At 35.5% G+C, this 14,058-nt stretch overlaps 2 protein-coding genes across 3 annotated transcripts; one reads left to right on the top strand and one right to left on the bottom strand.

Moving 5' to 3' along the window:
* Nucleotides 1–2,870: 2,870 nt before the first annotated feature.
* On the top strand, nt 2,871–7,171 carry LOC113707898 (protein RETARDED ROOT GROWTH-LIKE-like). Of its 2 annotated transcripts, none has more exons than XR_011821172.1 (7): nt 2,871–3,411; nt 3,879–3,990; nt 5,116–5,275; nt 5,710–5,858; nt 5,945–6,096; nt 6,500–6,609; nt 6,683–6,846. XR_011821172.1 is itself a non-coding variant. In XM_027230294.2 (7 exons), the coding sequence occupies exons 1-7, from the start codon at nt 2,954–2,956 to the stop codon at nt 6,821–6,823; spliced, it is 1,287 nt and encodes a 428-aa protein (XP_027086095.2). In that variant the 5' UTR covers nt 2,871–2,953; the 3' UTR covers nt 6,824–7,171. The 2 variants fall into 2 exon arrangements, 1 of the variants encoding a protein (XP_027086095.2); XM_027230294.2 differs by having other exon boundaries at nt 6,495–6,609; nt 6,683–7,171.
* Nucleotides 7,172–8,386: 1,215 nt separating this feature from the next.
* LOC113709042 (antimicrobial ginkbilobin-2-like protein) lies at nt 8,387–9,124 on the bottom strand. Its single transcript, XM_027231791.2, has one exon. The coding sequence runs from the start codon at nt 9,122–9,124 to the stop codon at nt 8,387–8,389; it is 738 nt and encodes a 245-aa protein (XP_027087592.2).
* Between the last annotated feature and the right edge of the window lie 4,934 nt (nt 9,125–14,058).

The raw sequence follows: 14,058 nt of genomic DNA, 5'->3' as shown, positions 1-14,058 counted from the left end.
ATTTTAGATTTGTGGCTAGTCACATTCTATTGCCGCGGTATTAATAGAAAAGTACGTGTGTTCTTGTCAAGGTGCTTTTGATAAGGATGGGTCGTTTGATTGTCGTTTATTTTGCTAAGGTGTTTTGATAACAATGTGTTAGCTTGATTGGTGGTTGTCTCAAGAATCTCTCTCAATGTTGCATTTAGTTGTGTAATGTTTTCAACATTCACGAAAATTTCCAATATTATTTTAATTGCATTGAAGCAATGACAGTTGATTTTCTCCTTTTTCTATTTTTTTTCCCTTTCTTTCATGTTTGTTGACATAGTATAAGGTTTAATTTGGAAATAAACCATCACATACTAGTACGCTAATTAAATAAGGCATAATTTCAATAAATTTCTCTAAGATTTTTTATAATTTCATTGAACTCTTTAGAGATTTTAAAATTTATACTAATCTCTTTTATCCATTTGAAGGGGGGGGGGGGGGAGGAGGAGGAAGAGCGTGGGGGGGGGGGGAGAGGGGAGAAGGGAGGAGGAAGAGGGTCATCAGTCTTGGAGGGCCCAGTAATTTCTGGTAGGTCCTCATGAAGTGGCTTAATGCCGTATTGGTCCTCCAAACTAGATAAGTGTCTCAATCAAATCCCCTCGAGGTATAAAGTCCCAAATAATTTCTCCAAACCACAAATTTAGTTCACGCTTGGTCTCCGTCAAATCAACGGCGGTTGACCTCTGTTAAGTCATGAAAAGGGGCTTTCTTGGAATTTAAACCATTTAAGGGATCTATTCGATAATTTAGCACACAATAGTTTTTGTTTCCCTATGGGCTTTGAGGATGATTTGATGCAAATGAATGCCTATAATGGCAAATATAAAAAGCTTATGTGGTAATCTTTTCTACTGCCAGCTTTGGGGATGATTTCATTCGTTTCCTTTTCATGTTTCCTATGTATGAGATGCAGCTGCAGGTACTTGATGGTATTATAATCATATTAGGCCTTGCGTAGCTGCATGAACTAATGGATAGGACAAAAGCATAAACTTTAGATGGATGAGGTATCGATATGAATTAGGACTTTATAGGAATAAATTACAAGAATTTGTTCCAAGACCATGAAAGCAAATGCTAATCTTAGAGCTTTTAATGAGCCCAATCGATTCAGACTTATACGAATAAGATTCGAATTCGACTCTGTATTTATTCGTATATCATACGAACAGAGTTTGAATTTGACTCGAATATTAAATGAACTATAAGTATTGCTCTTTGATTCATTTATTTATATAAATATTCGAATTCGAACCGGATTTTGAGTTTGAAGATGATATAATTATATTTTTAGTAAATAATATATTATTTAGAATAAGTTTAATTTGTATTTTTTGATTTAAAAAAATAATGCTAATTTATGTATAATTAATTTTTTAAAATAAATAATGTATTTAGACTTGTATTTATTTTTTTATAATTATATATGTGTTCATGAATTATTCGAATTGTTCGCGAACATGTTTATGTTTGATTTGATTATTAAACAAGCCTAATATTGTATACTTAAGCTTGATTCGTTTATTAAAACGATCGAGTTTTATTGAACTTGAGCGAGGCAAACGCGAACATATTTGCAAACTGCTTAGTTCGTTAAAAGCTCTAGGCCTTATCTGTTCGAATGGAAGTCCCAGCTTTAGGTACACAATTGAGAATTTCTCACTTTTAGGGCCTTGACATAAGAATCTTACCTCCGGAGGAGGAGCAAGATGACATTAAGCCTCACGAAGTTGAGCCAAAATTGGTCAAGTGATTGGGCTGTCCGCTTGGGATGTGCGTTTCTCTTTAGTGCGTGTGAGCCTTGAGTGCTTAAGTTTGTCCCACATCGAATTTGGGAGGGGGATTTGGGTAGTTTATTAGGCTCCTCAGGAACCACAAGAGTTGCCGGCTTTTGTGGTTTCCTGTGGATAAAGTCTCGTAAAATGCAAAAGTCAATCTGCTTGACTAGACAAAAAAGACAGACTGTCTGCTTGGGGTGTGCGTTTTTCTTTAGTGCGTGTGAGTCTTGAGTGCTTAAGTTTGTCCCACATCGAACTTGGGAGGGGGATTTGGGTAGTTTATTAGGCTCCTCAGGAACCACAAGAGTTGCCGGCTTTTGTAGTTTCCTGTGGATAAAGTCTCGTAAAATGCAAAAATCAATCTGCTTGGCTAGACAAAAAAGATTGGGCTGTCCGCTTATTTAATAAAAAACAAATACATTCATTATAATTTGTTACTAGCTCCCTCATTTTCTTTTGGAAAAAAAAATGCCCTAATTGTTGAAATCTGCTTCTTTGTATTGTTAATACTTTTCAAATTTCTAACAAAAGTAGAATCTTAAAATTATTAAAAATTTATAACATGAAATTGATTGTAATGTATCTGACCCGAATTCAACTCGTTTTACAGCCCTGGTTTATAAGTTTAACTACTTGCTTTCCCTCTCTCATTTTCATCTAATCATTGAGAAAAATCTTATTTAATGTTTCAAGGGTTTATCATTCTTGGCATGATTTGCACTAAATAAAGAACCAAAAAAAAAAAAAGGAAAAAAGGCTCAGAAACTAAATCTATTTTATTAGTAATAATAGTAAAAAAAAGAAAAGAAAAGGCTACATTGGCTGAAATTTAATTTGTAGGACTTAAATTAGATAAAAAATTAGAAATCCATTTGAATTGCCATTTTTAAAAATTTTTGTAAAAACAATATTATAATAATTTGATATACATAAAGAAAAAATTGATTGAAAAATGTGTTAACAAAAATATAAATTTTTTTTTGTGAAAAATTACAATCCAAACAATTTTTCTTTTCTAAACAAGCCAGGCCCTAAAACCCTCCTCTTGCCCCTTAGTTAAGTAGTTAAACCACGGCTATCAGCCTATCATTGCCAAAAACCCTGCGAATATTTTACTACCAGAGAAGAAAGAAAGGGTGAAGATGACGGGATTTTGGAGGAACAAGTTTTACTATCAAATCTCATTCTCCATAATCAACAATGCCCCCATGAAAACCATCCCACTTTCTCCTTCTTCAATTCGAACACTTTTCACTCACTCGAATCCCACAAAATATCTAAACCCCCATTCGAACCCTTCTAAGTTAAAGAATGCTTTTGTATTTAACTTGATTTCGCGGAATTATTCGCATTCCTCGTCATCCATGCCTGCCCATCCATTTTTTGCCTCCAGACGAAACCCTGGCTTTGCTGTAGCTAAATGCTTATCCTCGGTTTCGTCGTCGCCGAATACCGTGGGCTGGAACGACGCCATTTCCTGCTCGGAAATTGGGGATGGTGGGGCAAGTGAAGCTGAAGTTACGGCTTTGTCGGAGGTGGATGATGATGATGATGCAATTGCTGGTTCTATTCCAGTTAGGGCTTATTTCTACTCCACTAGGTTTGATTTTCCATTTTTTTAAAAGTTTCACTTTTTTCTTCTCATCTTTTCGAAATTGGGAAGGAAAAGATCCTTTTTTTTTTCTTTTTATCCTGGCAATTGTTAATTGTATGGAGATTGTATGTTTGAACTTTATTAATGATTAAAGGTGATCAATATGATGAATTTTTTTTGCGAGCTGTTGTAGTCTTTCTTTTTATTCTATAAAAGATACTCCTACCGAATTTAGTAGAAAGAAACAATTTTGACACTTGTTTTGTACCCGTCAAATTCAAAATGAAAATGGAAAAACAAAATTTGAGCTTACAATATGTATATATTGCAAGTTCCTAGTAATGTTTGTCAATATTTAGGTACTTATGATTAAATTTTTTTTTTCCGACCGTTGGTTAGCTTCCATTGGGGTGATAAGCCTTTGTGCTCTGTGGAAAGTATGAATGTTTGTTTTGATGATTTTTTTTTTGCAGTGTGGACTTAAGGGGCTTAATGGATCAAAACAAACCGAATTTAATTCCACCCTCATCTCGTATGACTAATTATGTGGTCTTAAGATTTGGCAAGACCAAGTCCAAGCCCAATGTAAGTTTCTCTTTTTTCTCATCTCTCCTTTGACATTCACTAGTTGAACCAACTTTAGGCGGTAATTTTTTGGGAAAAAAAGTTGACCGTGGCTAATGCATTTTGAATCTTTGTTTTGACTGCAAATGTTAATAAGTCAATGTCCAAAGAAGTATCATATTTCAGCGACTAATTTTTATTTAAATTTCTCGTGTTTGTTATGTATGATTGCTGGAAGTCTATTCACTCGTTAAATCATTAATCTTTAATTTAAGCAAGCTGATGTGAGTGAGCCGGTGTGCAGACACTTTCAGTTAAATTTATGCCATGTACTTGTCATGTTTCCTTTTCTTTTACTGGAAAGATGCAATTTATTTAGGACCCTCTCCATCCTATCACCAAGTTGTGTGTACTGTTGGAATGTGAATATATATATATATATATATATATATATTTGTCAAATGTTGGAATGTGAATATTTGATTGATCTTGATGCAGCTCCTAGCTTGTCTTATTTGTTGCAACATAGATGGTTTTATATTACCAAGAGCACTGACAACATGTTTCTATCAATGTGTTAAGTTCAAAATACTTTTTCATGATAATTTTTTTATACTTATTCATTTGTAAAATACATTGATCTTGTCTAATGTGTTTATGCATTCCATGTATTTTTCTTATTTTATTTTATTTTAAACATATTCTGTATTATGTGTTTATAATAAGCTTCCTGTCATTCTCATGCTCATAAAATTTGTCATGTTGTCAGCAACTTCTAACTATGTATTGAAGCATGCGAGGATATGATTAACATCATACGAAAGTAAGGGAGGTCAATGTGATTTCAGAAACTTAGCAGGGGATATCTGTAATTGCAAGTAATTCAAGACAGGCGAATGCAGATTTTCCTTTTCTAATTGAATTACATGTTTTCACTGAAACTAGGAGCTGGCATAAGAGTGGTTCAGATGTATTCCATCATCTAGATAAAATTTATGATTCTTGTGCATTTTCAGAGTAGTTGATTAATTCACGCAGCAGCAAATGTTTTAAAAAATCCTTATGTTTGTTGTAGATAGTTGTTCTGTGATATATATACATATATATTTTTTCTGATTTTCTGTATTTCCCCCCTTTTCCCCTCAGGCTCTGGGTGCTAGTTTAAGTGGAAGTGACTGCTCATACATGGTTGTTTTTCACTATGGCTCAATTGTCCTTTTTAATGTTCGGGATCATGAAATTGAGGGATATTTGAACATCGTAGAAAAACATGCTTCTGGAATGCTCCCTGACATGAAAAGAGATGGTAAGCTTGGGTACAAACAGTTATACTTGGGACTTCTTTAATATGTAAAATTTGGAACTGATGAACCCAGGATCACATTTCTGTTATTTATAATGATATTGTGACAAGATATGTATTGGAAAATCTGTTTTTGGCTATTAATGCTTTGAGCTAGGGTGAAAGAATGCTCCATAAATGCAGTTTAAGTCTGTTGCTACTGTAAATTAGAATCTTTGTCTGTTACAATGTCCAAGAATATCGTTGAAACAGTTATTTGTACGCTTTTCACTTCAGAAGCATTTGTAGTAGATATGTCTTTGCTCTTGTTCTTCTGTTCAAATTTTTTCAAGACAGCGAATTAGTGTGTTGAACTGTGTAGTGAAAGCTTTTTAACAACCTTTGATTACTCACAGCTTTTTGGTCTGACTTTTTTCCTTTCGACACTTTCAAATTAGAATATGAGGTCAGAGAAAAGCCAACTCTGAACACTTGGATGCAAGGGGGTTTGGATTACATAATGTTGCAATATTTAAATATTGATGGGATTCGTACCATTGGCAGTGTTCTTGGTCAAAGTATTGCCCTTGATTACTATGTTCGCCAGGTTGGTGTCCCCTCAATTTTTTGTTCTACCACTTCGTGAAAATATTGCTCAGTTAAGGGCATTTAAGCTGTATTGTGTGTTTTTAGGTTGATGGAATGGTTGCAGAATTTACTGACATTAATCGTGGAATGGAGAAAACAGGCACATTCAAGATGGAACGAAAAAAGCTTTTCCAGCTAGTTGGAAAGGCCAATTCCAATCTTGCTGATGTGATTCTTAAACTTGGACTCTTTGAACGGTAATAATGTTGGTGCACCTTGGAAGAAAATATCTTTTCTTGGCTTGTCTTAGGGATGCTTCATAACTCTTATTGTTGAAAAGTTATTTGTCTTTTCTTGTAAATAACATCTTTTCCTTTGCCTGACACCCTGTCTTTTCTATTTTCCTTCTTTCTGCTGCTTGGTTTCCCTTCGCTGAACTGTTAAAGGATCATCTGTCTGCTTTTTTTTTTTTTTTTTAATTTAAAAATTTTTAAATTTTTTAGTATTACTAGCGCTAATTTTTTCAATGAGCCACAATCTTGTTGCCAAATCAAATTCTTTGTTAATATTTTTATTGTTGAAAAGACTTCTAGTTGTGTGGCATTTTTAGCTATTCAAGAATCTTATGGTTTCTAACAGACCTTGTTTCCTTCAGGTCAGACATAGCGTGGAAGGATGCTAAGTATGCTCAAATATGGGAATATCTCAGGGATGAATTTGAATTGACTCAGAGATTTGCAAGCCTGGACTTTAAGTTGAAATTTGTGGAGGTAATTTTTTGTTGCGAAAATGGCCTTTTGTAGTTCTGATGGTTGTTTTTGACATATTGCCCTTTTCTTGCAGCATAATATCCGTTTTCTCCAGGAGATTCTTCAAAATAGGAAGTCAGATTTTCTGGAATGGCTTATCATTATACTTATAGCTGCAGAAATCCTCATATCTGTTTATGATATTGCCCACAAATCAGCAATTACGTCTCTATGACACCTCTAGGTTACAATGGCGAAGGAATCATTCATTTTTGCTAATGCTGATTGCCGGTCAGTTTTTGTGTATATCCTTTAGATTATGCTTCTAATTTGATAGGGAAATTGAAAAGAGAAAGAAGATCTTGAAAATATCATTCTTTGTAATTTTTCAATGGAAATTTGCTGCCCAGTCATCGACAATTAGAATAGCGTGCATTGCTAGTTCAAAATATCCCACGGAATGTTTTCTCCAGTGCACGTCTTCGTTACAGATCCCTCCATATAAGTTATTTTGATGATTTAATGAGTATTCTTGCTTTGTACTGGTTGATTTGCATATAAGTATGCAGTGAAACTTGATGTTTGTCTTGGATTTGCATTTTTCTTGGACAATTTCTTTCTTTTATCAAGTCAGTTAAATGTAGATTTTACCTCTTCTTCTAGTTTTATTTTTGGCTGAGAAATGTGGAAAAAAATAAAAGGAGGGAGAAAAGGAAACCCTTGTTTAACGAGTGAAAGTGTCATTGGCATTTGGCAATGGTACGTGTACACTCTCATTCTAAAAATGTACAATGCATAAGAGACTATCTTGATATTTTCTTGCGTATGGTCTCAACTCTCAAAACATCTCGAGGGACTCAACTAGTAGTTCTGGATTCTGGTTTGGCCAAAATGGCCACGCAAGTTACTTGTGTCAGTTGATGCACAAGATATGGGGTTTGTCATCTGTAATACAAAACTAAACCATTTTAGTCGATGAGTTTGTATATCCAACATATGTGAACCTGCCCGCTATAAAGTCTGCTGATTACCTACGCACTACAAAGTCTGTAGCTTACACTACCTTTGGGCTTTCTGTCTTCCAGTGACCAAATACAAATAGTTTGGTCATTGTAAACATAAAACAGGCTTTTGTCAATTGAGAGATTGTGCATTATGCGGACCTGATGCCTCTGATTCTTGCGGTTTCACTATTTTTCTGTCACACGATCCTTTAGACTTGTGCGCATTTTCCCTCATGAATAGAGTAGGAAATGAAACGAGTCAATGACTTGCAAGATTTGCATCTAAACTTGTTAACGATGTAGAATAGAGCCTAGACTCTCCCTGTGGTTGGTTGAAATAGTGCGGGTAGATATGGGGGCAGTGGCAATACAAATTGATAAGGACAAGTTACTTCCTTACAAAGGGTTGTGTGTTTGAATCTCACTGTCAATGTAAGAACTGTGTTTGTAACTACTCAAACATTTTGTTTACAAAAAAAAAAGTTCCTGTAAACGATCTATGGTTCCGAGAGCATGCCAAAATTGAAAATAATCTTTTGATAAAGGGAACTTTATTGAAGACTAAATTGGCGATCCAAAGATAAAAGGAGCAAGGAAATCCACTAAACAAGAAAAGATTGTTGAATTTCAATTGGACTGGCAGTCCAACTTCAGATTACAACCATAACAAATCATAGACCATCGTCTATTTTTTGGAAACACAATTCTCAAGAAGGAACCCGACTCCTAAACATAACAAGACGAGACGAGACTGATCATTCCAGCAGCAGAACATTAGCTTGATCCCGTTGATTTTAAGGCTTGAAGAAAGGATAGAACTCGTATCTAACGTTGCAAGTTGCACTAACAAATTGAGCTCCTTTCCCATCAAAGAGATCGGAAAGATCATCAATCCTTCCCTTAATGCAAGTGCTACAATTGGCAGGAGTCAAATCCAAGGGGCACTGAACCAATCCATAGACGTACAGTAGTAAATGCCCTTCAATCTCAATAATCCCTTTAGCAAACAAATTCTTTGATGCAGAAGCCTCATCAGACAATCCGTACAAAAACTTCTGAATTTGAGCCAGTGATGATAGAGGGCTGCTTACACGAAATTCACTCCTTATGAAATACCCCGTACTTAAAGGGTATCCAAAATCGTTGAAGTTTGAGTATTCCAGTGAACAATAGTCGTACCAAATGTTTGCTGCTATATGGTATGGACAGATTTGGCGAATCACTTTTGCTGCCTCAAAAACACAGATTTGACAGTCGGCCTTTGAGATATCTCCTCTACAGAGAGCTGAGCCATAAACTGAGTCATTTTTTGATTTTTTTCCCGATACAGATATGTACTTGTATCCTGATGCAGGAGTATTATAGTAAAGATCGTTTAAAAGAATGTTCAAGTTCCTGTCATAGTCCCTGTTGGCTGTAAAGTTTTTATAGGTGGTGCATGTATGGTAGAGAGGTTCAGCCCCAGCTGCGATTTGGGCTAACAAAGCAATGCATAGAACAGCAATGGTAAAGCTCAGTTTTTGGAAATCCATGTCAGAAGGATCAATGTTGTGGAGGTGGCTATCTCCTCAGTCTTTTGCAGCATTTATAGCAATGCCAATACATATATCGTCAGTGATCATTTCGAAGCTTTCCTAGTACCTTCCGATCAATGTTTCTTTTTGCCCAGGCTTTTTGTCCGTTGAGAAGATTGCCTTCGCTGCAGGCTGACTTGCTTTTTTGAGTTCGTTGTAAATTTTGGGGTTGTCTTGTACGAAGCTGTTCAGTAAATAAGATTCAAGAAATTTATCCTCACTCGGTTAACTTTTTCTTCGATTAAGTTGTAAAAAAAAAAATAAAATTGAATGGCACAGGCGAAAAGGGAGCAATGAAAGATCAAGGAAAGAGGGAGAGAAACAGATTTTACAGGTTTCCACTTGTAGCAATATGAGATGTAATATTGAGGTTACGTCTACGGTGGAAAGTTCACCTTTCTGCCCATAGTAGGCAGAACCAATGCAAGGAGGCCAGCTGTGCTATGTGGGGACGCACAAAGAAGGACATCCGAGCACCACTGGAGAAAGCCGGTTTGGCTTGGATGAAAAACGTTATATATTTTAAAATTACAATAAAAGTCCTCTTAAAAATTTATTCATCATCTAATGCCCAATACTTATATTTGATAAATTAAAATAGTTAATTAAATATTCTATTATAATATAAACAACTATATGTCATTGAGTTGATTGAATGATATTTTCTTTTTTTTTTTTGTATTTCAATTAGTTGTCAATTAAGTTTCAATTGAAATAAATATTTTATAATTATTTAAATTATCAATTTAAGATGAGCATAAATATAAATACATTAAATTGTATTATTGAAATATTTGATTTAATATAAAAGAAATTTTAGTGGAAAAAAGAGAATTTTAATTTGAGTGTATAGTAACTTTAATTGTAAACATTATAACGCAAATTGTTGTATGACTTGTGTATATGAGTTTCAATTGGTTATGGTTAGGCATTGTAATTATAATAACAAGTAAATGTGATTACTAATATAAAGGACTCACATGAATTTTTAAAAAATTTCTTGTATTTCTTCTTGTCTTTCTTTTATATTAAATCAAATATTTCAATAATACAATTTAATGTATTTATATTTATGCTCATCTTAAATTGATAATTTAAATAATTATAAAATATTTATTTCAATTGAAACTTAATTGACAACTAATTGAAATACAAAAAAAAATATATCATTCAATCAACTCAATGACATATAGTTGTTTATATTATAATAGAATATTTAATTAACTATTTTAATTTATCAAATATAAGTATTGGGCATTAGATGATGAACAAATTTTTAAGAGGACTTTTATTGTAATTTTAAAATATATAACGTTTTTCATCCAAGCCAAACCAGCTTTCTCCAGTGGTGCTCGGATGTCCTTTGTGCGTCCCACATAGCACAGCTGGCCTCCTTGCATTGGTTCTGCCTACTATGGGCAGAAAGGTGAACTTTACACCGTAGACGCAACCTAATATTGATATAGGAGGAAGCTTGTTTGTAATTTACCCAGGCCTGTTACCTTGGCTTTTAGCCCCGAATTGTTATGGTATGTACTGCTGAGGTCCAATCAAGAAGCAACAATTGCGAAATTACAGCCTGCCAATTTCCTGATTGCACACTCTTGTCCCGACAGTTTCAGACGCATGGGTACATACATGAAAAAGAGGGAATGCATCTGGATTGGATTCTGGAAAGAAAATGCAATAGTTCAAAGTAAATTCCCTAATTTAAGGCAAGATGCACATTGATTTCTGATGATTACTGGAGCAGCATGTGACGTTTTGTGCATTTCTGCAGAAAGTTAACCATTTTCTGGATCTCTAAGTTCCACCACAATTGCCCTTTTAGGAGTGGAACTTCTATCTCAACCAGGCCATGCTTTTTCATCATAATCTATGAATATTACTGTCGGAGGTCAATAAGAAGAACACTGAACACTATATTAAATTAGGCTGCCTTGGTAAAGTAACGGGGTGATATCAGGCATTCGCCGAGGCTAAGACATGGATTCACCAAAAGTAGTCCATTCAATTACATGCTAGGTAAGAAATCTGTTTCTATAAATGAATATTCATTTCAGACAATGAATTTCTTGGTAATGCCCAGTGCATCAATGGGAAATCGTTAAATCTTTGGAGCTCCGCATCAGTAAAAGTAGTGCAGAAGTTTCCATCACCTATGTCTAATAGTTTTGCCAGGTTCTTCCCTTGCTTGAGCCTTTGTGTATGTGCTTCTAATGCAGGCAAATGATTCCTAGTTCAAAAATTATGCAAGTTCTTCTGTTGCTCAGCAAATTAGGATTGCTTTGAATAATAAGAAGTAGCCGACTTTCGTGCACGACAAAGTTGCAGGTTCATTTAGGCTATGAGCACTCCAAAATCCTCCTCCACATTATCCCACACTGGAAACTGAAATGATTTTTGATCATCTGATAAGCACCAAAACCACCAAGTCGATCGCCGGGCCTGGTAACGCAGGCCTATAACCCAAGTGGGGGCATCGGAGTGTTAGAACATGAGCACAGCCCAGACGGCAGGGTTTAGGGCTGCTCATTCCTGGTCTGCCCAGTCCAAGCTAGGAGTTGGGCCATGTGATTCGGGCGAAGGTTTGGATCATGTGGCCTTTAGAGAGGTGGGTACTGCGTGAGGCTGGTTTCACAGAGCAACGAAGACCACCCGCTCTTTGCAGTGGAAGGATAGCAGATCGGTGCTCTCTGAGCCCAGAAATGCCAGATGGGCTGTCTCTAACTGGACCAACACTCTTTTTGAGAAAATTTTCTCTGCGAAGTCCCCACATTCTTTTTGCCCTTTTTTTTTTTTTTTTTTTTAAATATTTTCAAAATTTTCTAATTTGTGTGAAGTCCCAAAATATTCGATCGGCTCTGGGGGAAAATACATATATTATTGAATATCTACTGGTTTGCTAAAAGGGAAGCAAGAATTGAAGATCACTAATTAAAAAGCCCTTTTCATCTTCTCACTTGAGAGACCTTAAAGTATAATTCAAGACAAATTGTTTGAAAACGTTTTTCAAGAACGTATTTTTCAATCACCTTTTTATCTCATATATATATATATATATAAAATCTGCCCTCAGGGGCTTGGTCTGGTGGTTGAGGTTGCTGAAGATGGAGCCTCAGGTCCCTGGTTCGAACCTTGCTGCCAGCAAGTTGCTGAGGGTGGTGAATAGTCTGCGGGGTCCACTCCCTGCGGGACACACAAAAAAAAAAAAAAAAAATCAAATCGCTACAGTAATTTTTCTAAAAAAAAAAAAATCTAAAAAATTGCAATCCGATCAATTTGTATAAAATTATTACCACCTGTTACTGTATAAAATTATAGTAAACGATGAAACAGGATTCAGGAGAATTGTACATGCTTCAGCAGCACTTCAAGAGTAGCATTAATTAGCTCGTAGTTTATCTGAAAAGTTCTGTATAGCTGCAAAAGTTTGTGAAAGCTGAAAGATCGAGTAAAACACTTGACTGAAAAGACTAGACAAAGAAAAATAAACTTCACAAAATCAGCTGCTATGCATCTAGCGCTAAAGATAATTGGCTGTACTTAATAAATCGACTAAAATGGACTTGACAAGAAAAGCTTATGGGCTTCCACTCGACTAGAAGTCTAGGTTCAAACTTCGAAGCTCAATCGTAAGTAACGGTCTGGTGAAAAATGCAGGTTTCTGCAGTCTGCTCTTGAGACATCTCCCCGAACGATGTACAGATCATGCTTTCCTACCACAGATGTTTACTCGTTCCCTGTTGCAGGAGTTCTATTGTAAGGATTGAATAAGAGAATTGCCAAGTGTTATCATATTTTCTGCTGGATTTGGGGAAGATGTCCATTAATATTGTGGATAGAACTGGAAGACATCTGATGTCCGAGCCAAAGATTGAATTTAGTTTGGCTTGGATGGGTTGGATCTAGATTTCAAGCAAATTACCTATCTGAGAACACGTGTTTAACTCCTACAAGTTAAATTGTTTGACACCGTTTTACCAATTGCATTAACCAAGTTAACTCCCCTTTTTCATTTCCATAAACTTTTACCAGGCTATTGATCTGACATGCATTTCCAAAAGAGAAGCTTTGAAAGAAATTGGTCATGCAGGCTGCCACGGTTGAAACCAGATATGCTATTTGTGGATCTTTACGAGTTAATAAAAATTTAAGAATGGCTGAAAATGTCAGAATTTTTTTTTTTGGCTAATCCTAGAATTGGCCAATGCAAGATTAATTGAGTCGCTCTAGAAAGCAATTCATTGTGGCGGTCTTCGGTGAACATTAGAGCTTAATCCATACTATAATGGACAAAGAGTAAAGACTAATGAGGAGCTTGTCCGCTTGTTTCTTGTGCTAATTCAGGGGTTCATTTGTAGAGATAAACTGCATTAATCTTAAAATTTTTTTGATTATTTTACGCTTGAAATAATGTTGAGGAATATTATTGTTTGATAAGGATGATAATCAGATGAAACATATATTATTAGAACGATACCTCTATGAACAAGGTTTCCTACAAATGCATGCTTACTATTTCTGCACTATAAACTATTGTCATCACAAATTCCGAACTAAAGATAATATATACAAAAACATTTGGACACGCACATTCGGTTTGTGCTGTCAAAGACAACCAGTGATCAGCATGTGCTCCACTCCAAACATGAAGCTGTCACAGGAAACTTCTACTGATGAAGTTTACATGATAGGGCCTTCGACACTCTCGATGCCGCACTTGTCGTGCTGAAAGAAGGTACCGGACGCACATATAATCCCAACCACAAAGCAAATGGAAGAAAAAGTTACACTACACTACTAATTAAATTACTAATACGACCTAGCACTACTACTATATTTAAGTTGCAGCAGGGTCGATCTCCTGCATCTATTGAAATCTCGAGAAC

Source organism: Coffea arabica, chromosome 9c (genome assembly GCF_036785885.1).
Source record: "Coffea arabica cultivar ET-39 chromosome 9c, Coffea Arabica ET-39 HiFi, whole genome shotgun sequence".
NCBI classification, from domain to species: domain Eukaryota; kingdom Viridiplantae; phylum Streptophyta; class Magnoliopsida; order Gentianales; family Rubiaceae; genus Coffea; species Coffea arabica.
The sequence above is the reverse complement of the archived record's forward strand: the minus strand, read 5'-3'. Positions and strand labels throughout refer to the sequence as shown.